General features: G+C 42.2%; 1 protein-coding gene across 1 annotated transcript in view; it reads left to right on the plus strand.

Moving 5' to 3' along the window:
* Positions 1–268: 268 nt before the first annotated feature.
* Positions 269–26,093, plus strand: part of tapt1b (transmembrane anterior posterior transformation 1b) — a gene marked incomplete at its 5' end in the record, with an annotated part of 29,895 nt that continues 4,070 nt past the window's right edge. Inside the window, 11 exons of the mRNA XM_080721257.1 lie at positions 269–461; positions 5,186–5,316; positions 6,173–6,291; positions 7,687–7,849; positions 9,523–9,658; positions 9,992–10,089; positions 12,621–12,690; positions 13,759–13,839; positions 17,088–17,197; positions 24,030–24,089; positions 25,210–25,278. Coding sequence (XP_080577383.1) covers positions 269–461; positions 5,186–5,316; positions 6,173–6,291; positions 7,687–7,849; positions 9,523–9,658; positions 9,992–10,089; positions 12,621–12,690; positions 13,759–13,839; positions 17,088–17,197; positions 24,030–24,089; positions 25,210–25,278 — 1,230 coding nt within the window. The remainder of the gene's footprint in view (positions 462–5,185; positions 5,317–6,172; positions 6,292–7,686; positions 7,850–9,522; positions 9,659–9,991; positions 10,090–12,620; positions 12,691–13,758; positions 13,840–17,087; positions 17,198–24,029; positions 24,090–25,209; positions 25,279–26,093) is intronic.

A 26,093-nucleotide genomic window follows, 5' to 3' on the forward strand; every position in this document is an offset into this window, starting at 1 on the left:
AAAGTTTGAGAAACACTGTTCTAAAATGTAATAAAATAAAGCATTGTGTAGCGTTAACGGGTCCATTTGGTTCCATTTGTATGCTGTCAGAGTTAAGGGAAGACCTTGACATTTTAAAGTTTTAGAAACACTAATGTAACAAAAGAAAGCATTGTGTAGCGCCCTCTGCTGGCAGCTCCGTGGAACCGCGGGTGTTTGGTGACGTCGGACAGTGACGCAGCCGCTGTCAGTCAGCCCACAGCTGAGAGAGCAGAGGCTGTGGTGGAAGATGGCGGACTCTGTGTCGGCGGGTTTAGCAGGAGAAGAGGAGAAAGACACGGAGAAGGAGGGCAAGGAGAGGGAGAGGAAGGCTGCCAGAGCGGAGAGGAGCAAGGAGAGCGACGGCATGACGACGGAGACGCCGGGCTTCAGCGACCACCAGGGCGGTGGGCACAGAAAGAGCAAGAAACGCAACCTCTCTGGTGAGAGCTAACCCCCTTCAATACACGCTGTTACACCGGAACCCGTGCCCCGTCGTACACGGTGACTCCAGCCGTGTCATGGTTTTATAATGCGCGCATTCCCGAACAAATTAACAGAATTTATAGCGTGTGGACGCCGTTTTATTGTATTGGCCATTGCGTCGTGTTATTCTAATTAATGGCAATAGCAAAACCTGGTTTGAAGACTTTAACGACTTGTGTGAACCTGGGACCTACCTTGGGAAAACATTTTTTTCCATAACGTGTAAATAATCACCATGTTACGTGACCCGACCGTAGCTTTATCAAACAACCTCGCAAAACAAGTCATTGTGAATGAAACGATGTGGAATTATTATAAAATAGCTTTAACTCTGGGCCGGGGTCACAAAATTCGGCCGGTCACCGTGTTCGGTGCAACACGTGTTTTAGCCTCTCTGGTCAGGCGTTTGTTTTGTTTTGTTTTTGTCGGCTCAGCTTCACACACTGCACAGTGTGTGTGGGGGGCAGTAGTGTTATCTGGAACACTCATGCACTATGCATTGCATTTCCTTGCATGCCAGCATGCAGATTGCAGAATGTGCACAACTTTGACGCTGCAGCCAGGAGGATGCACAGTTGTTGCACACGTATACCTGCCATGCTAGCATGGTCTCTGTAACATTACATACAGTGCTTTGCTTTAACTGTAACATTAGCCAGCTAACGGGTGAATGGTTTCCCTTCATGTGGATGTACATGTAAACCGATAGGAAGAAGCCTGCACGGGTTAGATTAGTTTGATTTAGCATGATTGAACTTTTTAGTTCTTGTTGCGAGCGACTTGCCAACTGCAGCTGCTTGCTTGGCATGAGTGAGTGAAATATGTAGCTGCTTGCTTGTAATGGAACAGACTGTATGTACGATCATGTCAAATCACTGATTGAACGTGTGTGTGTGTGTGTGTGTGTGTGTGTGTGTGTGTGTGTGTGTGTGTGTGTGTGTGTGTGTGTGTGTGTGTGTGTGAGTGAGAGAGACAGTTGAGTGTGAGTGAGCGTGCACAAACTGAATGTATTTTGTACGCTATGTTCTCCTGCTCTGCTGGTGTCTGTGCTTGACTGTAACTGGAGTTACACAAGCACGTGCTGTCTGCCCACCACACTTTGCTATCAACTTTTTGGAAGTTTTGACTGTGCTTCCTAGTAGGGATGTAAAAAGTCCCATGCAACTTTGGGCAATCTTGAAGTAAACTTAAAAGCCCAGTTCACCTCTGGGACAACCAGATCTTATTTTATTGTTGTTTGGGACAAGATCAACACAATCCTGAGTTATTTTTTGTTTTTGAGATATTTTAGTATCTCATCATGAATGATGATGCATTTTGCATCATATAATGCAGCATGATGCATCTTCTGGAGTATTTTTGTATTATCCAACCCAGTTGTGGACACATTTCGTTTGTTTTCCTAGACCTATTTTTTTTCTTCTTTTTAACGTGTGTCTGTGTGTACATAATAGAAATCATTGTCCGCATCTCCTGGGGTTATTTCAGGCTAAAGGCACAAACACTATCTGCGTCTTTATTTGTTTTATTTAACCTGTTTTCTACCTCTCCCTCTGCTCTTACTCTCCCTCTGTCCTCTTCTCTTTCACGGAATACCAAAACAAAGTTTCACACACTGGCTGCTTCACACAAATACAACTGAATGTGATTCTAAAGCTGATTCTGACATACATTAAGAGGACAGACAGCAGCAGAGGTCCGTTATGCTGTGTCACATGGAGTCAGGGGAGTGATGCCTCGGAAAAGATCCCATTCCCAGATGAAGTGCACTGCACTGCACACTGTGCCGAGTGCCGACGGGTCAGAGTCGGCTCTCTGATCGCATTAACATTAAGACCTGGAACTCTAATATTTGCTTCTGGGGGGTCCCTGATGGGTTACATGTCTCTATTCCGACATGTCTCCTTTCCGACACTAAGCCTATCCATAACCCTAAACCTAACCTCTATGGAAGTGTTGCCACTCCGACAATAAGAAGTCAAAACCCTAAACCTAACCTCTATGGAAGTGTTGCCACTCCGACAATAAGAAGTCAATGTCGGAGTGGCGACATGTCGGAATGGAGAGCGGCCCCCGTCCCGGATACATACTATTTCTAGATGAGGGTAAGCGGCCAAATACATATAATTCTAGGGGTCCTTGACATGAAAAAGGTTTGAGAACGCTGACATAGAAACATGCGTTTTTCAAAAAAAACCATAGAAGGATTTAAAAGACATTTTATAGAATCGGGTCAAAAATATTCAAAGACTTGCACAAAATATATCTGTTATTTTTTTAATAGTTAAAGCATAAAATAATGGTTAAAGTAATAATGCCCAAGCATATTTGTCTCTTGCGGGTGGAAACCTCATATTACTTTTCAAGATTCCAATTCAAAAGTAGCAGATCTACAAGCTCGAAACGCGTTGCAAGCTTGCTGATCTGCTACTTTTGACACTGCAGCATGATCAAGTCGGGTATTCATTTACAAAAAAAAACACAAAAAGTTTGAATATGGAGAAAGGAGCCCAACAGCGACGGTATACATCCAGCCCATATAGACAACAGCTGGACGTTTAGAAAATGCCCCTGCTGAAAGACCCGCAACATCAGGTTTTATTCCTCTGGTACTCCTATGCCACGCTCAGTTTCCTCTGTGAAAACTAGTACGCTCTGATTGAACCTGAACCTGACAAACTGCATTTGACAGCCAGCCCCGATTAATTAGTTGAACCGAGCCCCACTGCCACTTCTGAAAGGTCTGATTCCTGCCAAAGATATTTTCACACCTAGATGATGATGATCACACAAGACCTCCAACGTTACCTGCCAGCGGTTGGCCTAATGTATTTAATGATCAAGGGTTTATTCTTGAATCTTCGCAGGATTTAGTGAGTCAGGGTTAATGTTACGTTTGCAGCCTAGGGTTAGGTTATTAGAGGATCATTCGTGAGATTTTCAACATCCTATTTTATAAACGTATTTATGGTCCATGTACGATGTATTTTCTTAATGTTGGGTTGTCACTAGTGTCAACATGTGTGATGATGAAGGCTTGTAACAAGCCTTGCTTGTTCTCACTGTCATTATCCCACACACTCAGACAGGCATACTATACATGTTGTCTCTTTGTCACTCTCTTTTTCTCACCCTGACTGACACCTTGACTGACAAGTAAAAAAAAAAAAAGTTAAGTCTTTAATAAAGACACTGGTTTAAGAAAACACCTGTCTGTAGTACTACTGTCACTGTACCTTTGCATAATCATATTGGGGCAAAATCTTTGCACAATCCACACAGAAAAAGACCTGTTTTTATTATGCATACCGTACATATATCGGTTTCACATCGGTTATCAGTGACTGTCCCCTCTCTCGAATCGGTTGTTCAGAACGCCCGCCCAGAAACACACTCGCCCTGGGTCAATGCCTAAACCTAACCTTATTCATAAGCTTAACATCAGTAAAACTATTCCTAACCTTATACTTATTCCTAACCTTATCCTCAGTAAAACAAATACAAGAATACAAGAACCGCTCGGGACAAAACCATGGGAGCGAGTGTGTTTTGGGGTGAGCCTTCCGGTTACTGCTGTTCCCATCAGGAAATGTGTATTTCTTTCTTTAACAGTTTTTTATTGTTTCGACACAAACAAGCAACAAGACATGTAACATGACCAATAAAAATGTATACACATATTTGAAAAATGGGTCCTGTTTAACGGTATATTTTTTTTAACGATCAGAATAGTAATAATGATAATAGTAATAATAAAATACATCTAAAAAGTAGTTAAGAGATGTATAGGAAATGTGTGTTTTTATGGTCCACACACCTGTCTCTGGTGAGGTTCATCAGTATTGCGGAATTCACACCAGCAGTGGCAACGATTTGTTCTGCTGCGTTTTTCCTCTAAATGGCTGTGTAGAAAATGTCTGAGATAGACACCCAATTCACCCTCCTGCGTTCGTATGTACGTACCTGTGTTCCACAGCCATTTCAGACCACATCGTGGTTCTGGTTGGCAAATGACAGTGGAAAAGTCACATTGTGGGCTCGTAGATCTGCTATCTTGTTCCGTAAACCAAATATAAATCAGGCATAAGGAGTCAGTCCGGAGCTGTTGATCATCGCAGTCGCAGTGTGCTTCATCAGTGCTTCATCAGAGTTGTCACGATTGTGACATTTTACATGTACGGTTAATTCACACAAATAATTGCGAGCTGATTAGTGATTGAATTGTTTCATGTTGTTGAACATAAAAACTTTAATTTCTGTTTGGCTTTTAGGCTACATAAAAGTTGCACAGGGCAGATATTGACATAACACATGTGCAAATCATCTATTTCCACTATTATGGAATGTTTTTGAAAATATATCGTTGTTGTGGGGTGGAAACCTTGTATGTACTCCAAAACCGTTTGTTTTGTATTTATAATTTAAAACATTTTTTTTCTTCAAAACAGCCGATCTACATCATTTTGTGCTTGTAGATCAGCTGTTCTCACTACTTTTGTGCGAAGGCCTTGTATGGTGAAGCAGGGCTTTACTTTGGAGATACAAGGTTTCTGCCAGACAGTGAAGATATAAAGATTTTTAATGTGGAAGTTATTATGACGATAGATAATTGCGATTTTAGACGATTCAGTAATAATTGTGACAGGCCTAGTGCTGAGCTGTGTGTGTTTCTGGTCCACAGACTTGTCTCTGGTCAGGTTCATCAGTGCAGAGCTCACCAGGGGATACTTCCTGGAACACAACGAGGCCAAGTACACTGAGCGCAGAGAGAGAGTCTACACCTGCCTCCGCATCCCCAAGGAGCTGGAGAAGGTAAGGAACACACACACACACACACACACATACACACACACACACACACACACACACACACACACACACACACACTAGGGATTGGTCGATAAGTTATATTATCGTTTAATTACACGTTAATTGTATTGTGGAGATTTAATTTATCGTGACATCGTCCTCCGTCATGCCCTGGGATCAATTCATCTTTTATTTGCTGAGCTGCATATCCGTTACCATTTAAACCCTCTATTGGTAAATCGTACTCATAATATACGTACTTGATAAAGTCTTTTTTTTTTTCACTCTCTACCAAACCTCTTTGCCAAAAGATAGCCGATCTACAAGCCCACAACGTGTCGTGACGCATTGTGAGCTTGTAGATCTGCTATTTTTTTGGCAAATGTTCCGCCCCAGGATAATGGATGTTGGAGATATTTTGATTATCGCGATAATATCGTAAATCGTGTTTTCTTTGGTCACAATAATCGTGATATGAAATGTTCATATCGTCTCGTCCCTAAAACACACACACACACACACACACACACACACACACACACACACGCTTATACATATAGACGTTACTAAGATACATACATATTATGCACACACATACACACGCAGTCACGCACAAATGTACTATTTGAGAATATGCTTTGTCAGAAACGTATAACTATGCCAGGTTATGTAATATGAATCATTTTCAGTTAACGATGCATTTACATAACGTTAGTAATATTCAAGTTCTGACGTGCAGACTGTCGTTACCGCTTGAACATGCTGTTCTGTCTGTGTGTGTGTGTGTGTGTGTGTGTGTGTGTGTGTGTGTGTGTGTGTGTGTGTGTGTGTGTGTGTGTGTGTGTGTGTGTGTGTGCAGTTGATGACGTTTGGCTTCTTCCTGTGTCTGGATGCCTTTCTGTATGTGTTCACTCTGCTGCCCCTCAGGGTGCTACTGGCTCTGCTACGCCTCCTCACCCTGCCCTGCTGCGGCCTCAGGTAGCACGCACACACGCACACACGCACACACACACACACACACACACACACACACACACACACACACACACACACAAGCATCTGACTAGTTTTTATTGCCAGGTATGTTTGCACATCCGAGGACATCCAAGGGAACTTGATGAGGTCCGTGGTGCCGTGCATTAATTACACTGAAAGCAACAGCACAGAAACAGTTTCAAACTCTTCACAGCTATATAATGTACTGTAAATATGTAGGTTTGTGTTTATGTCGCTGGAAAGAGCTTGTAAATGTTTCTATTCATACGTATACTAGGGATGGGAAGATAATTGTCATTATCGTTTATCCTGATAAAAAACACCCACAATAATCGTAACGTGGAGATTTAGATGTATCGTGAAATTATCCTCTGTCATGCACTGGGATATATTCACCTTTTATTTGCCGAGCTGCATATCCGGTACCACTTAAACCAGACCTGGGCATAATGCGGCCCGGGGGCCACATGCGGCCCTTTGGCTGACTCTGACCGGCCCCTGACAGGTTACTTAGAAATGACCATTATGTGCTAATTTTACCTTTGTTTCAACACTCAACAGTATATGAAACTCAAAATGCGTTTGGTTTTGGGGTCGGTGTGATTGAAAATGATCACCAGTGTAATGCGTCACAAATGTTTCACATTTTGTTTAGGCCTAAACTTCTTTTGAAATGTTTGATTGATTATTATTATTATTATTATTATTTTATTGTAAGGCAACCTCACATCCTCTCAGCCTAATCATAACATAAGTGTACTCTTACCCGCTTGTCAAAAAAATGCTATTTACTGCTTTGTATATAGAAATACATTTAATGAGTTCATCCATTATCCACATATTTTACTTGATCTACAAGTTTATCTACAAGTTTATCTACAAGCTCACAACTGTGAGTTTGTAGAATGAGAACGAGAATGAGAACGAGCCAAGGCATTATCAATGCTGTGACGTAACGGGACGTCACGGAAGAGGCGTGGTCCCGAAGTAGAGGGTGTAGACGGAGAAACTGATTATAACTTCAAATGTGCCTATGTCTTTTATTTATTTATTTTACATTTATTTGGGCATCCTTAGGGGGTCTTTGAGAGATATGCGTCATTATTTAGATAAGGAAAGGACCCTGCTACCCCTCCTTTAATTTAGTTTTTAAATATTTAAAACCAGCTAAACTTAAGAGTTTTTAGATATTACACATACAGTTGCATGTAGAAACAGCCTGTGTAATACCACCATGCGCCTCCAGAGGGAAGCAGAGCTCAGAGTCAGACAGATTAGCTGTAATTAGAATGGATTAACTCCCCTCTAACAAGCAGGAATAACCTATAATCTGCTCTCTCTTTGCCCACGTGTGTGTGTGTCTGTCTTTCTGTCCAGTGGCTCGCGGCTGCTGCAGCCGGCCCAGGTGTGTGACGTGTTGAAAGGGTTAATCATGATCCTGTGCTACTCCATGATGGGATATGTAGACTACTCCATGATGTACCACCTGATCAGAGGACAGTCTGTCATCAAACTGTACATCATATACAACATGCTGGAGGTACACACACACACACACACACACACACACACACACACACACACACACTAGGGCATTAACCACAAAAGTCGACAAGTCGACTCAGTCAACTTCATTACACAAGTCGACTCCCACCAGAGAAAGTCGAATTTGAAAAAAACCCAACAACAACAACTTTCTATTGTGAAAATAGCAGATCTACATGCTCCGCGAGGCGTTGTGAGCATGTAGATCGGCTATTTTCGCAATTTCTGCTTCTAATATTTGACAATTTGGCCAATGTTTAATTTGTCGTTTTAGAGATATTAAAAAGTCCTTCAATTGTCACTTTAGAAATGTGAAGATACCCTCTACATGCTTAAACTTTATGTTGGTTTGTTTACAGTTGAGTGAGAAAACAATGTTTCACATCATCTGGGGACCCCCCAAAATAAGTGGGGGGTCGTGTGTGATGTGATGACGTCATCAAACGATAAAGTCGACTTCAACTTTTGACTGAGTTGAGTCGACTTGCAAAAATCTCAAGTCATTAATGCCCCAACACACACACACACACACACACACACACACACACACACACACACACACACACGCCCTCACGAAGATAAGTGACAGTCAAATATCATCTGCAGGTTGTTTCTCGTAACCCAGGAGGGTCTTCAACGGACCCCTTAGCTGAGAGAGAGATGAAGCAGGGACCCCCTCTACATATTGTATAAATGTGTGATGCAGATTCTCATCGATTTCATGAATAGATTCATAGACTTGTTTGACAGCACTGTCATCAGTCTATGTTGGATTCGTGTTAATGTGTATTTTCAGACATTTAATCGATATTTTCTAAACTTGAACTATCACTCGGTGCTTGGTCTGCTCTTTTTTTTTACCTCTACACCAAACCTATTTACCAAAAATAGACGATCTACAAGCTCGTAGCTTGTAGATCGGCTATTTTTGGCTAAAGTTCTCCTCGGAATAAGGATGCGAGGGTTCAAGTTGTTCATTTAAAATAATTATCCTATTACACAAGGATTTGGCGGCCCCCTTTGTAGTACCTCTTAAGGATCCCCTTGGGGTCCCGGACCCCTTGTTGAAGACCCCTGTCGTAACCTATTAGGGCTGCAAATTCTTTCTTAGTGAGTATTCTATTGATTGCTTTTTCATTTTAATGAATGCTCTTTGGATTTGTTATGATTATGTTTTAAATACGATATGGTCAATTGATCAATGGATCACAATTCGAATGGATTTCTTATAAAAATCGATTCGTCTGATTAACCTATTTTAGGGTATAAGAGATATTTGTCATTCAACAGTGTGAGGAAAACCTTGAGATAATAGGCATTTTGGTTAGAACTGACTGAAAATAACTTTGTACTTCAAGTTTAAAATGATACTAAATATTGTTTTAAGTGTCCAAATAAATTCCAAATATTAAACCCCTGGACTGCCGTCACGGCACCCCAGGGTGCCCTGTCACCCACTTTGAAAACCTCTGATGTAAACACCCAACCAACTGGTGTACTTATTCTTATCACATGGCAATGAGTGATTCCTTACTCACTCACTTTCCTTTCCCCCTTCCTCTCCTCCCTCGCTTCCTTCTTTCCTTGCACACTTCCTGTCCTCCTCTTCTGTCTCTCCTTCTGTCTTTGTCTTCTGGGTTGTCCTCCTCCTGGCCTCCTGTCCACTAGGTGGCGGACCGTCTCTTCTCGTCGTTTGGTCAGGACATCCTGGACGCTCTGTACTGGACGGCCACCGAGCCCAAAGGGAAGAAGAGAGATCACATAGGAGTCATCCCTCACTTCCTCATGGCTGTTCTCTACGTCTGTATCCATACGCTCTGTGTCTGTGCGTGCGTGTGTTTGAATGACGTATCTACAAGCAGAAAATAGTATTTTCAGTTTGTGACACCAGTGCAAAACTAGGTATAAATCAGGCTTATGGTAGATTACCAACTAAAAGACTCAAATATGAAAGTCGTATTGTTAGGAAATGATGGCTAAAAACAAGAGGTGGCCTAGTATAGATCTCTGGGGGACTCCGGGCCAACTAAGTATACTGTATCTGTTTAGGGTTTTAATGAGCACTCTGTAAATGTACTCTGCTCTGTACTGCATGTGCACACCATGAGCCTTTGTTTTCCTGAGCGTATCCTCTCAGTTCTTCATGCCATTCTCATCATGGTCCAGGCTACCACCCTCAATGTAGCCTTCAACTCCCACAACAAGTCACTGCTCACCATCATGATGTCTAACAACGTGAGTCACACACACACACACACACACACACACACACACACACACACACACACACACACACACTTAACCCATTTAGGCCTAGAATTACTGAATGCTTTAACCAGTGAAAGATAGCAGATATACGAGCTTGTAGATCTGCTATTTTTGAAAAAGTCGTGAAAATGTGTGCAAATCTTTGAATACATGTATTTTCAGAGCGAATGTTTGTCACTCAAATTTTGCTTCTGGGGGGTCCCTGGAACTAGATATTTTGAAATGGGGGTCAGTGGCCAAATACATATCATTTTGGGGGTCCTTCACATGAAAAGGTATGAGAACCACTGACATAGTAGTCTCTCAAGAACAGACTTAACTGAGCTCCAGTTAGTGAAAAGGACCTTTTCTTTGACGATGGCTGGCCAGATTGCTGACATAGAAACATAGGTTTTTTTCTTCCAAAAATCTTAGGATTCAAAAGACACTTATAGAATCGGGTCAAAATTCTAATTTTCACGATTTTTCAAAAATAGCAGATCTACAAGCTTGCAGCGCGGCACTCGGTGCCGCGCTGTGAGCTTGTATATCTGCTATTTTTCAATAGTTAAAGCATAAAATATTGCGTCATAATGTGTTCAGGCCTAAATGGGTTTAAACACCATATGAACTCGCTACACATGCATAGGATCAGTTACAACGCTGTCTTTTTTTTAAAGATTTGTTTTGGGGCTTTTATGCCTTTATTGATAGGACCCTAGACTGACAGGAAATGGGGAGAGAGAGGGGCAGCGACACGCATGCCGGGAACGGGACTCAAACCCGTGACACGCTGCCAGGCATCAGAGCCTATGTGGTATGCGCCTGGACCGCTAGGTCTGCGGGCGCCCCCACAACACTGTTAGATTGTATAGGAGAGACATAAAGCTGCAGCGTGATTTTGGGCGGATTGTGGACGTTGTCTCCCCTTCTGATATATGCATATATCTAGGGCTGTCACACATTATTACATAATCGTCTAATCGTGATTATTTGACATAATCGTGATTATTTTTCATAATCGTCATAATCTTTTCCATGTTGAAAAATGTTCATATATTTTTAAGAAAGTCAAAAATAGTGGAAATAGCCGATCTACAAGCTCACAACGCGTCGCGATGTGAGCTTCAATGTTCTTTTTTAAGTATAAAGTTGTCAAATATGTCAGTAATTTCATTGTATATTTAAGGTTATGTGTCATATCTGCCATGTGCATCTTCAAGTCCTAAAAGCCAAACAGAAATGTAATCGTCAACGACAAAAACACAATTAAATCGTTAATCGCAATTATTTGAGAGAAAATTAATCGTCATGTAAAATGTCATAATCGTGGTAGCCCTATGTATCTACATTTACAGTAGATTGGTGAAAATAAAGTTTTATTCATTAAAATAAGTCCTGGATTATACCTTTTAAGTAGCCTAGTAAACTGACTCCTCCCATGAAGGCAGGAAGAGACTGGTTTACGAGGCTACCTTTTAACTCATTCTGAGCCCCAGACATTAACTCACTGAACGCCATAAACGTCTTATACGTCTTTGGACCTCGGTGCCATAAACGTCTTTTACGTCTTTTTAATTAATCAAAAGTTTTATCATTTTTTCATAATTGTAATTTCAAAAAAATCGCTCTAGAAGTTGGCCATATGCCTCCATACAGGGCCCATCACAGCACACACATATGATGATGATCAAGACATCTTACACATGTTCTATTGAAGCCCAAATCTAATGATAGGATATATATATATAAATATACATGTTTTCCTTTGTAAGAGGGGTAGTGTGGCTTTCGATAGAAGCATAGATTTATATATGTAATTTAAGTACAAAATATGATTTTGGCCCCCATAAAAAGGCAAAATTAAGCAAAATGGCTGGCACCAGTTTTGTAGATTTTGAATAAAGGGTGGCATTCACTGAGTTAACGGATTATAATGTCCAAAGTGCCTCCTTCAGGTCCCATTCACTTGCGTTGTCTTATTTTGAAGGCCAGAAGTCCACACGCGAATCACTTCCGGTCTGACGTCATCGGATCGTGCGCTGGAACCGTTCCGTGTCCACGTGGAGTTGTGTAATGGCCGACCGGGAGCTTTTATAACTGTGTAACATAAGCGAGCATCTGCCTCCATCCTAGCTTCTAAAGTGTAGTTTTGAGATAATGGACATTAAAGATGAGATCCCCCGTCCACCTCAATGTTATGGATGGGACTATTTTGTGCTCGTGGAGCCGTGATGATGCGAAATCAGCGACGGATTTCGTCTCCGGACCGCCGGCCATTCTTCTCGGTAATGTACTCGCCGTTACAGTAATAGATTACTTTTCGCGAGATATCCCGTGAATGGCACTACAGTAATAGATTACATTTCGCGAGACATCTCGCGAATGGCACTAGATGAGTTAAGAAGCCATCGGTCCTCATACCATTCGACTCCTTCTTGTGACTGGAGTATTTAGACCATGATGGTGTTTATACTGATGTGAAAGCCATCATTGATGTTTTTCCTTCCTCTTTGCAGTTTGTGGAGATCAAAGGGAGTGTGTTTAAGAAGTTTGAGAAGAACAACCTGTTCCAGATGTCCAACAGTGGTGAGCAGTGCAAACAAAGTCATGTTTTATTTTTATTTTTTTAATTTTTTTTAACAAAATTAACATTTTAACCCATTCAGAACAGGTACACATATTGTGTATCATTATTTTATGCTTTAACTAATGAAAAATAGCAGATATACAAGCTCACAGCGCCGCGCTGCGAGCTTGTAGATCTTCTATTTTTGAAAAATCGTGAAAATCTGAATTTTTACCCGATTCTATAAGTGTCTTTTGAATCCTTCCAAGATTTTTTGAAAAGCCTATGTTTCTATGTCAGCAATCTGGCCAGCCATCGTCAAAGAAAAGGTCCTTTTCACTCAACTGGAGCTCAGTTAGTCTGTTCTTGAGAGACTACTATGTCAGTGGTTCTCAAACCTTTTCATGTGAAGGACCCCCAAAATGATATGTATTTGGCCACGGACCTGCATCTCAAAATATTTAGTTCCAGGGACCAGGACCACCCAGAGGCAAAATTTGATTTACAAACGTTCACTTTGAAAATTCATATATTCAAAGATTTGCACACATTTTCACAACTTTTTCAAAAATAGATAGATAGATAGATACCTTTATTATCCCAAGGGGGAAATTCAGTAATAGCAGATCTACAAGCTCGCAGCGCGGCACTCGGTGCCACGCTGTGAGCTTGTATATCTGCTATTTTTCACTGGTTAAAGCATTCAATAATTCTAGGCCTAAATGGGTTAAAATAGATGATCTACTGTACAAGCACACAACACATCGCAGTGTGACACGTTGTGAACTTGTATATCTGTTATTGGCAGTTGTTATTCTAAACATTGTATCGGTATTGGCCCAGCATTTCCAATAGATCTGCATTTGATCTCGGAGAATGGGTTGAAGGTAGATTGAGTTGAGTTCAGTACTGTGTGTGTGTGTGTGTGTGTGTGTGTGTGTGTGTGTGTGTGTGTGTGTGTGTGTGTGTGTGTGTGTGTGTGTGTGTGTGTGTGTGTGTGTGTGTGTGTGTGTGTGTGTGTGTGTGTGTGTGTGTGTGTGTGTCCAGAAGTAGGTTAATCCTGGATTGATGTGTTATGTTTTGTGCAGACATAAAGGAGAGGTTCACCAACTACATCCTCCTGCTCATCGTGTGCCTCAGGAACATGGAGCAGTTCTCCTGGAACCCAGGTAACCCCCATCACACCCAGGTCCATTGTGACAGAGGTGGGTGAAAAAAAATAATAAGATTCGCAAATGTTTTCTTTTTTTTTTCGGGGCGGAACTATATCTTCGCCTGCAGCGCCGTGACGGACCGTTTACTAGGGGTGTGTATCCATCCCTTACAAGGCGATTCGATACGTATCCGATACATGGGCTGCGATTCGATTCAAAGACGATACATCTTACATACAGAACGATTCGATACGATTCGATTCGGTGCAATTTCGATACGATTTCGATTTTGTGGAATTTTATGCGATTCGATACGATTCGATGCGTTTCGCTGTGATCTGATACATACGTTTAATGAAACATTCATTTTCCATTCAATTAAAAAGCTATAATCTATAAAGTAGCATTGCTGACCTTCAAATAATGGATATCTCATAAAAGACCAAGGAATAACAGAAAATTGTAAAGAAAGATGGATGACAAATCATTTTAGTATCATGTCATTGTTGTGTTCATTCTAAATAGACACAGACATGTAGAATTGTAGATACAAAAAAGAATTGATGTAAACTACAAAGCCTACTGACATGGTTTGAAAATCTGTCTCACACACCCATTTCTAAGAGCTTCACTTTAGCAGTTACAGTTAGTCAGGTGGAGAAATATAAAACAAACACACAAAAGGCCTGGCCCTTCAGGCTTCAGTAGTGCAATAATTGTACTTTGCAAAGCTGCTATAATAACACTGAAAAACTAAAATACATCCTCACCAATGCCACAGATCAGATCAATCCTCACCAATACCACAGATCAGATCAGATCAGATCACCAAATAAAACTAGTAAAAGAGCCTGCTGTTATTCAGTCAATAAGATCATTTCAAAGAGATCCACTTTACAACAGTAACAACAGCAGTATAAATTTATAAGTGCAACATTTGAAGTCTGGCACACATCATGTCTTCTTGTTATCTTATGGCTCTACTGCAGTAGTTCTAAAAAAAATAAATAAAACAATGTCAAAGACCCCCAGTTTGACATGCACATGCTGCATGTTTGGTGCATGTGACATGCACCAAATGGGTCCATTTGGTTCCATTTGTACACTCCCCTGAGTTACACATACCCAAGGGTCCATTTGGTTCCTTCCTATCATTTCGCCGAGGACCCCCTAGAACTCCCTCAAGGACCCCTGGGGGTCCCCGGACCCCACTTTGAAAACCAATACTCTATAGTAGTGTAGCCCTTTGCAATAAAAACTGATGCTGTGATTATTACCTTTGCTGTCGACAAGTGCGGGGATAACCTCGCGTCACCAGAGTGCGGGGACTTCTGATGGTTCTACTGGGGAAAGTGTTATGTGTAAAATCCAATCCATTACTGTCGCATTCTTAATCCAAACGTTGCGTTTCTGCACTGGAATAATACATTGAGTTATGGAACTACCACGTTGGTTTGTTTACAAGTCGCTGTTGTCGCGCAGTTGCGAGCGTCAGCAGTGTGCCGCGCCGGAAGTAGCAGATATCCAAGTTTACAACTCATCCACATGCAACACGATGTGGGCTTGTAGATCTGCGGCTTTTCCCGCAGGACAGGAGACGGGTATGACTGCAGTACGCAGAAACCCAGCTCTATTGGAGGACAGAGCAGGCAGCTTTTTCCTTTTTTTTCTTCTTTCCATTACACTCAATGCACTGACTGTGTTAGCAGCGCTAACTTTTGAACTAATGATTTGTAACATTAAACGCTGAGTAAGTGAGTTCAGAGTTTCACAGCAGGTTAATTATTTAATGCTAAAATCCGATTAATCCGATTAATAACTTTAGGACCGATACATCGACCGATACGGCCGCGATTTGGACCGATCCAGGTAAACGCGCATCGATGCAGCCATATCGCTAGTGTTGAAACCGATAATCGATTCATATCGATTTTTTCCGGCACCCTTACCGTTTACGGCGTAACACACTGGTCTGGCAAGCAGCTACGCACTGAATCAAAACAAACACATGAGGCAGAGGCGACAGAAAAGATGACAGAAAGATGAATTCGGCCTGCTCCACCGGTTTATAAAGCTAGCGTTTGGCAGTATTTTGGCTTTTATGAGGTGGAGGGCAAAAGGGAACTCGATAAAAGTCACACCGTGTGCAAGTTATGTGGTACTACTAACAAATTTCACAGGAACACTATTAACATAAGGACCCACATTTCATGCTGGCACCCGGAGTTAGAGGAAAAGATTAACAAGGGTTCATGTTCCAGTGCTCATCACAGCACTTTATTTATTGGTCACACAGTGAGGGGAAAATAAATCATGTATTAGAATCGTGATGAATTGTGATAATCGATAATCGCAATTTAATCGAATCGTAGCCCTCTGAATCAGAATCGAATCGAATCGCCACGTACCTGAATCGTTCCCTAGTTGTCAGTGGTATCAGTAGTGTAGTGCATGGATGTGTGAAAGTGTAGTGTATGCAAGTGCAAAGCCAAAAGCAACCAAAAAGCTGTTGCCTGGTAGGGGAGAGAGAGAATGGCCTTGGCCCGCCTGCTTTTATACTCGTGGGACCAGGTGTGTCTCATCCGCAAGACACACCGCAGCAGACGGGCACAGGAACAGAAAGAACAAGACTACGATCAACACAAACTACAGAAGACCACAACTTGAGTGGTAATCACACTGCACTGCACTTAAATACTGTAGCATACCACAGTCGTTCTCAACCAGTTGGCTGGGGCCCATGAGGGTATTGCCCCGAAATAAACACAAGCAACTTTATACTTTTAAAGTATATTATTACTCTAAAACACAATACAATCGATTGATTGATAATTAACTCATTTACTGACAGAATTGTTTTCCATCGCTCCGATCCGCTCGCGACCATCCGTTTGAAAGATACAGGCTCTCGTGTCAAAGTCGCTTTCTACAATGTTATGTGGCTTTTTCCTTTTTTTCCCTAACAAAGGGAAAGCTGTTCTTGTTCTGGTTACATCAGTGACATGTCAAGTGACCTTCCTGGTACCCCGGAAATAATTTATGACCCATAGGCTAGCGAACAGTGCCATCCAGCATAAAAAAAGGAACTCGTCAAACGCGCCACCCGTGGCAGAAAATGAGTTAAAATAAGTGTGTGTGCGTGTGCGTGTGTGCGTGCGTGCGTGCGCGTGCTAGCACACTAAGTGCCGTGGTGTAATAAAGTGACCAGACCAGCCACACAATGCAGTTTTTACTGATGTCACCAATGATTGCTCTGATCCCAGACCACCTGTGGGTGCTGTTCCCCGACGTCGTCATGGTGATAGCCTCGGAGGTCGCCGTGGACGTCGTCAAGCACGCCTTCATCACCAAGTTCAACGACATCAACGCTGACGTAAGTCATGCACTCCAACGCCCCACCCCCCCCCAGATTGATAGTGTCTCTGTCGGGGTGGAAACCTCATGTGTCCAAAACTGTACATTTTCAGGATTCAAATGCAAAGGCATCAAAGGTAGCCGATCCACAAGCTCGAATCGCGGTGCGTTTCGAGCTTGTGGATGTTGCTACTTTTGTGTGATGCTGTAGTATGATAAGTTGGGCATTTTTATGGAAAAATACAAACAAACGTTAGAATATGGAGATACTGTAGGAGGTTTCTGCCCGACAGCGATGATAAGCATGAGTCCCACAGACCCCCCATTTGAAGTTAATCTTTATTTATTTTTGATTTGGGATATAACACTGTAAAGTTCTCAGTGTGAACTAGTGGTGGGACGATATGCAAATTTCATATCACGGTTATTGTGACAAAAGAAATGGCGATTTACGATATTATCGCGATAATCAAAATCCATTATCCTGGGGCGGAACATAAGCCATGTGAGCTTGCCTTGTAGATCTGCTATTTTTTTGACAAATGACATTTGATAGAGAGTGAAAAAAAAGGCTGTATCAAGTATGTATGTTATAAAGTACCTTTTACCAATGAAGGATTTAAGTGGTGCCTGATATGCAGCTCGGCAAATAAAAGGTGAATTGATCCCAATTGATCACGATAAATTAAATCTCCACGATACGATTATCGTGAGTGTTTTTTTATCACTGTAAACGATAATATCGCGTATCGTCCCATGTAAACTCAGAGTGTTGCATTTTTACACTTCCGGGGTTAACCCATTTAGGCCTAGGATTATTGAATGCTTTAACCAGTGAAAAATAGCAGATATACAAGCTCACAGCGCGGCACCGAGTGCCGCGCTGCGAGCTTGTAGATCTGCTATTTTTGAAAAAGTCGTGAAAATGTGTGCAAATCTTTGAATATATGTATTTTTCAAAGCGAACGTTTGTAACTCAAATTTTGCTTCTGGGTGGTCCCTGGAACTAAATATTTAGAGATGGGGGTCCGTGGCCAAATAAATATCAGTTTGGGGGTCCTTCACATGAAAGTGTGAGAACCACTGACATAGTCTCTCAAGAACAGACTAACTGAGCTCCAGTTAAGTGAAAAGGACCTTTTCTTTGACGATGGCTGGCCAGATTGCTGACCTAGAAAGATGACTTAGAAGGATTCAAAAGACACTTATAGAATCGGGTCAAAATTCAAATTTTCACGATTTTTTCAAAAATAGCAGATGTACAAGCTCGCAGCGCGGCACTCGGTGCCGCGCTGTGAGCTTGTATATCTGCTATTTTTCAATAGTTAAAGCATAAAATATTGCGTCATAATGTGTTCAGGCCTAAATGGGTTAAAGTATATAAGGGTCCATTTGGATTGCTAGTGGTCCCCGGACAGTGGTCGAAGTACTGTGCGTGCGTGCGTGCGTGCGTGCGTGCATGCGTGCGTGCGTGCGTGCGTGCGTGCATGCGTGCGTGCGTGCATGCGTGCGTGCGTGCGTGCGTGCGTGCGTGCGTGCATTTTCTGTGTTCGTGCGCCAGGGCTTCTCCCGACACAAAGCGAGGCAGAGGTGGTACTTTAATCATGATCACCTGCATGCGCGTGCCGTGCACACCACCTTCATCTGGATAAAACACCACTGTGTCCACATACTTAATTTAATGGAATCACATGGAGGGGCCCTGCTTAGTTCCAGTGTATTTGATCATACAATTATATAATAATTTTTCAGGACACGTGTTCGTTTGTTTTTCTGGCGTTTCTGCCTTTGTTGATAGTTACAGTGGAGATTAGTCAGGACGGAAATATTGTACTTTTACTCCACTACATTTATTTGAACACTTTAGTTACTTCAAGTTGTTACTTTGTATTGTGATTATTATTACAAAAAGCTCACACTATGTAGGGAGAGGTGCGGCATAGCTCAGGGGTAGAGAAACCGACATTAGAGCACGAAGGGTTCCCGAAGGGTTCCCAGTTCGAATCCGGGCTCCCCCTGAGTTAATGTTGAAGAGTCCTTGAGCAAGACCCCTAGTTGCTCCCAGTGAGCAGGTTGGTGCCTTGCATGGTTTCCTGAATGTGTGTGTGAATGGGTGAAGGTAATGCACAATCTATGTAAAGCGCCTTGGATAAAAGCGCTATATACTGTAAATGCACCATTTACCATTTACCCTTTATGTTGTGGTAGATCGGCTATTTTCAAAACATTTCTTTACATGTGAAAACTTGAAATGGGACATTCTGCATAATGGGCACTTTCTACTTTTGGTACTTTAAGTACATTTTGATACCAATACTTTTGTACTTTTACTCAAGTAAATGTAGAATTCCAAATGTCCTACTAAATATTTTTATAATGCAGTATTGATACTTTTACTTAACAAATTTGTTGTCAAGCAATAAAATCTTCAATGTCTTCCATTGCCAGAATCTTTAGATTCTCACCTTTTAATGTGCACGATGTGCACGGGGCATGCATGGATAATGCACGGATGAAGCACCACACGTGTGCACGCCATTCACAGCTTTGAAACAAAAAATCTGCTTGGAAATCCGTTCAGGCATTGAAAAGATATAGGCTATAGTGTTTTCTTCAAATGTAAACAAACAAGGCTGCCATGTTTGAAAGATTTTTCTTTTTATCTATTGAAAGATATAGCTGTTCTGGGAGTCAAACATCCATATCGCGATCGCGAATTATGCCGAATCCGGAAGTAAGGAGAGTAGGGAGAGCAAAAATATATACTGTAAATATATATATATATATTTATTTTCAAAAACGGACAACTCGGGAAAGTGTGTTAAGTCAAACATTTGAGTGCTTTTTCCACCATTGGTCAGGACTCAGGAAGGTGAGGGAGTAATGGAGTGACATGCAACATTTTGTTCTGCCCATAATGTTCTGCCTGACATTTACTGTATATGGTGCTTTGCATGGTGCCCAAGGCGGGTCTGAAGTGGTGGGTTGTGAGGGCAGTTCTGATGTGACTTAGTTGGTAGTGAGTTTCCGGGGGCAGCAACTGAGAAGGCGCCGTGTCACCGCAGGTTCGGGCACTTTGTCTTGGGGGACCAAGACAAAGGTTGGTATCACCAGACCTGAGGGAGCCGCAGGGGGTGTGGCTGATGGTGGTCTAGATTAGTGTTTCTCAACTTTTTCTCTGCATGGGCACACTTTTCATGTCCCAAGAATCCATGGGCACACCAACATAATACGGGGGTGTAAATATCGTCACTGTCGGGAAGAAACCTCGTATCTCCAAGTTTCAAATGTGTACGTTTCATCACAAAGTAAAGCTCTGCTTCATCACACAAGGCCGTCGCACAACAGTAGTGAAAACAGCAGATCTAACAAGCACACAACGCCTCGCACCGCGAGGCGTTGTGTGCTTGTAGATCGTCTGTTTTCACTAGTTTTAAATCATTTTTAAAATGATAAATGCAATACTGACTTTCAAGCAGTTTCAAGGGGCACACTTGGCCCTTCTCAGGGGCACACCAAAGGTCCCCAGGCACAGTGGTTGAGAAACACTGGGCTAGATTACCGAGGGACTTTTTAGATGGTGAGCCGCAATAAAAGTGTTCTGTTTTTGCACACCTTTTTTAGATGGCCAGGTATGACGCTGGAGATGGGCCAAGCGATGTCTAGTCTTCTCCTTAGTATTTACGGGAGGAACAAGCTTCAGTTGATAAGCTGAGGGAAACAACAGATGCCTGTTTTTATTGTAGGGCTTTTACCTTCCTTCAGAGGTCAGCGGGCACAAAATCCCCAGGCTGCCACCTGGGATTTGTGTGTGTGTGTGCGCGTGTGTTTGCGTGTGTGCGTGTTGTATTGAGTGGCTGGTCATGTTTATTCAAGCAGGGAAACTTAACTCCTGTGTGATTGAGGAGGAAGCAGTGGTACATTGTGGTACTGGTTTCTGCTCCACTGGCCTACATTCAGCCTGCACTCCTACAACCCCTCTCTCTCTCACTCACTCTCTTGATGCACGTGCAAGCTCTTTTCTTAGACCTCTTTTCACTACACACAGACACACACACACAGTGACCCAAGCCATGGGGATTATGTGTATTTGCACATAGGGCTGTCACGATTATGACATTTTACATGACGATATTAATTGTCTCTCAAATAATTGCGATTAACGATTTAATTGTGTTTTTGTCGTTGACAGTTACATTTCTGTTTGGCTTGCAGGCTTTGAGGTTGCACATGGTAGATATGACACATAACCTAAATATACAAAGAGATTATGACATATTTGACAACTTTATACTTAAAAAAGAACATTGATAGTGGAAACAGCCGATGCGACGCGTTGTGAGCTTGTAGATCTTGTATAATCGCGATTATGTCAAATAATTGCAATTAGACGATTATGTAATAATTGTGACAGGCCTATTTGCACATACATGATATTCGCCCTGTGCATTTATCCATCCTATAACTAGGAGCAGTGAACGCCATTCTGCGGCGCTCGGGGAGCAATTAGGGGTTAAGAGTGTTGCTCAGGGACACACGTCAACACATGGCCTGGCCTGGAATAGAACCTGGGACAACCAGGGCCTCTGGCTTCCCCAGGCCAGCTCACTAACACACACACACACACACACACACACACACACACACACACACACACGCAGTAACCAAGATCTCATTCTTTTGATAGGATTTTCTGCTTTCATATGAAATGGGGAAAAACTAAAAATCAAACCATCGGTTCGAAGTGGAGCAGTGAATTTGAGTAGCTATAACCTGTGTGTCTAGGCTGCACAACAGTGCCCGGAGACCCACAAAGCTATCCGTTGGGAGTGCTGTTCCACCGCTCCAACAATGCACACATTCTCAATGACTAGCTGTTCTAGAGCTTTAACTTTTTAACTTAAACGTTTTGTTCCAACTATGATTGATTTACACCACCTTTAAAACCACTTGGACCTTATTCTGTGGGGATGAGCATTTGGCAAAAATAGACTTGTTATTTGTGGTGAAGAGATTAAGTGTAAGGGAAATACTAGAGGACCTGGCTGGTACAGAGCCCAGGGGGACCCCAGTCACAAGTATACAGTATGGGGTTTATGTGGTTCAATAACGAGCCAGTCAAGTCTGACTGCCCATCCTCCTCTACCTCATCCTCCCACCTTCTCCCTCCTCTTTAATTTGTCCACCTTTGGGTGGGGGTGGGGTGTAACCATGGTTACATAATGAAAGCCAACTCCTGAACAAAGAGATTAACCCCTTTATCCCCAGTGTGTCAAACTCAATCGAAAACTACCTCTCTGTCTCCTCCTTACCTACAAGTACTTAAAGCAGGGGTCTACATGTTTTCAGGCCAAGGACCCCTTAGTTGAGAGAGAGATGAAGCAGGGACCCCCACTACCTTATCATAGATTCCATATAGTTTCATTGTTTGACAGCACAATTCACTCTTTGTCAAGTCCCGCCCGTTGTCCCACCCCTCTTCACACCCATTGGTTGCTGTGTCTTGGTGGGACACTCAGTGGGACACTCCATCCACTACCATTGTAATTCAGTTGCTTTGTATTGTTATTCGGTGTGTTCAATTCTCATTTCAAACTTGGTTTCAGTAAAATGGAGCTGCTCAGTGGCAGTATAGTGACTCGGCATGTTTTTAAATGTTTTTATTTCTACAACAATTATGTTTTAGCAAATTCAACATAAAAAAGGCGGAACCAGGGTGGGAGAAGGCAGAAAGAACCTGCTGGTTGGTCAGTCAGGGAGTCGGGGACCAATCAGATGGCTGACAAAGGGTGAATTATCAGGGTATTTTGGATTCATGTCAATTTGTGTTTTCAGATATTTAACCATCGTCAATACTTAATAAACGTAACCTTTCACTCTGTACTTAGTCTGCTCTTTTTCCCCTCTACACCAAAGCTCTTTGCCGAAAATAGCCGATCTACAAGCTCACGTTGAGCTTGTAGATCTGCTATATTTGGCTGAAGTTGTCAGAATATGGACACTCAAGTGGTTAATATAAAAAAGGAGAAAACAACTTTCTATCACTCAAAGATTTGGAGGACCCCCTGTAGTAACTCTGAGGACCCCCTGTTGAAGACCTCTTGACTTAAAGGGATAGTTCACCCCAATTTGTTTTTCTATTGATTACTCATGCCATGGAGACTTGAATTCATGGATATGTTTTTGTATTTGTCGCATTCCTAAGACAAAAAAAGAATTACCCCCATTGGTAAATTTAATATAATCACATTTCTGTCCTAGGAATGCGACAAATACAAAACAATATGATTGAACTCAAGTCTCCATGGCATGGGTAATCAATAGGAAAAAATAATTTTGATGGTGAACTACTCCCTTAAGACACAAATATAGTACGCACTCACACTCTTTATTTTTTATTTCATTTCTATGCAGTTTTTGTGTTTTTAGTTCTGTATTGTGCAGCTGGTGTCTTTGCAAGCTCGAATGCTTTTGTTTTATTTATTCTTATAGAACTTTTTTCGTTAAGAAAGGATTCTGATTTAAGCCTATGGTCTTCCTTGCTTTCCTTGCACAGTAACACACACAGGTTAATTTATATCATTGTGCTAATACAACTAAATCTCTATCTCTCTCTCTCTCTGTCTCCATCTCTCCCTCTCTCTCTCTCTCTCTCTCTCTCTCTGTCTCCATCTCTCCCACTCTCTCTCTCTCTCTCTCTCTCTCTGTCTCCATCTCTCCCTCTCTCTCTCTCTCTCTCTCTCTCTCTCTCTCTCTCTCTCTCTCTCTCTCTCTGGTTTGGACATGATACCAATCAATCGTTTGTCTTCAGTTGTCTTATCACCATACACTGTCCATGTCTTGTACCACAGGTGTACGGAGAGTACCGAGCCAGCCTCGCTTTTGACCTGGTCAGCAGCCGGCAGAAAAATGTGAGTTGAATCCACACAATGTGCCTTTTTTAGTTTAGTGGTTTCCAAAGTTTCCATGCCCCAAGGCACACCAAAGAGCATGTTCAAATCCCAAGGCCATACCGTTTAGGAGCCAGAAAAGCAGAAATAGTTTTTTTAAGCTACCAGCGCCTTTCTGCCATGCATTTCTATGGTAAAGACCCGCTTGAGCTCTATACCATAGAAAATAGAAATGCACTTCTTCCTCGAAGAATCCCTCTTTGAGCTTTGCGTGCCATGGGCGAATCAAATACAAAATAGTTGAACTTTTTGAGAGGAGTTCTGGCGCTGCTCATCAGTGTCACATTTGATCCTCCTCCTGACTGTCTCTGACAATCCGTCATTTACAACCTGACTTCATTAACAATCATTGATTACCAAACCATGAGAAGTCCATGTTCAGCTAAGCTACTGCTGACAGGACATTCGAGCACAGCAACAGTTGATAGTTTCTATTATTCAACAGGTAGTTCCGATGAAGCAATCTGGTTGCAATAGCTATTTATCCATGGTGATATTGAGCATTATGGAACAGGTCTCATCAAACAAAGAATTCAGCTGTGCTGGTCGCAAAAAAGCTGCCGGCTCGCTATCTTTGTTTTCGTAGGCGATGCCTTGTAAGCGGCTACGCTAGCAGTTTCAATGTGAAGTTCAGGGACATAGTAGCTAAATGTGGAATTAAAAGATGACACATTTCTGTCGAATATCTTAATTACAATGAAATAAAGTTTTTTTTTTTAGGTAACTTTTGTATAATCGCAATATTACACTTGAGGGTGTTTGTTATCGTGATTACCAGCACTTCTGCACTGTCTACGGAACTCGCCTTCAGCTTGTTCCTGCAGCAATGCAGGCGTGCCGATATTCACGATAACGCGATACCCTCTTGTGTAATATTGCTTAAACATAGAAGGCATCAATAAACGCTCCGAAGGGGTTTATACATATGTGATATCCAACGCACTCCTCTACTCAAAAAAAGCACTTTTGTGGACATGGCCCTATAATGTTGCCTTCTCTTGCAGAAATATCTTCCTTGTGTGAACTCCTGTGACTGTGAGTTGTGACTTAATGCTGACTAACGCTGTCCTTTTCTGTCCAGGCGTACACAGACTACAGCGACTCAGTGTCCAGAAGAATGGGCTTCATCCCCCTTCCTCTGGCCCTGCTGGTTGGTATCACGTTGTCATAACACACTCGGACGTAAACACAGCCGCACAAACATCATGCGCAGGCACCCACACACCGTCACTCACCTAAATGTGTCCGTTTGTGTCAAGCGTAGCCAAACCACAGCACAGTGAGGTGGAAGACACAGTCCCATAACACGCTCTGTATTGATCATGTACATCAGTGGTTCTTAAACTTTTTCATGTCAAGGACCACTGTATTTGGCCGTGAAATCAAGTCTGAAAATATTTTGTGCCAGGGAACCCCCTATACAAGATTTATGTTTGAATTTTTTGTTATAGGCAATTGACTATTTTTATATAGCAGATGTATGTTTAAAGTGGTTAATCTGATTTTTATGCTATCCACGGGTTTCCCACGCCCCATAGTGCATTGCGCAGACGCTGTACCGAGCTTCCGGCGCCGCAGCCGAGTGTGATTTACAAGCTCACAACGGGCTGCATCTGCGACGCGACGTGAGCTTGTATGTCTGCTGTTAAACCGGAAGTGTGGTCCAAATAATCTCGAGTAAACTCCCGCGGAAACAGGTGGATATAAACACATTTTTCTGGGGGGCTCCCGGAACCCTCTCAAGGACCACTGGGGGTCCCCGGAGCCCACTCTGGGTGTGGTAATTACCGCAATACCTTCGGTAAGTGGAAGACAAATACAAATAGTAATGGAGTAGATAGGCCTTAGTAAAGTACTGGAAATTGGACATACTCAAGTAAAGTACAAATACCTACAAGTGCAGTCAGTAGGCCTACTCAAGTAAGTAAATGTATTCTACCCACAAGTTGTTGCAAAATAAGTAAA

The sequence above is a fragment of the Nannobrachium achirus genome (assembly GCF_963921795.1).
Source record: "Nannobrachium achirus genome assembly, chromosome: 3".
In the NCBI taxonomy this organism is placed as follows: domain Eukaryota; kingdom Metazoa; phylum Chordata; class Actinopteri; order Myctophiformes; family Myctophidae; genus Nannobrachium; species Nannobrachium achirus.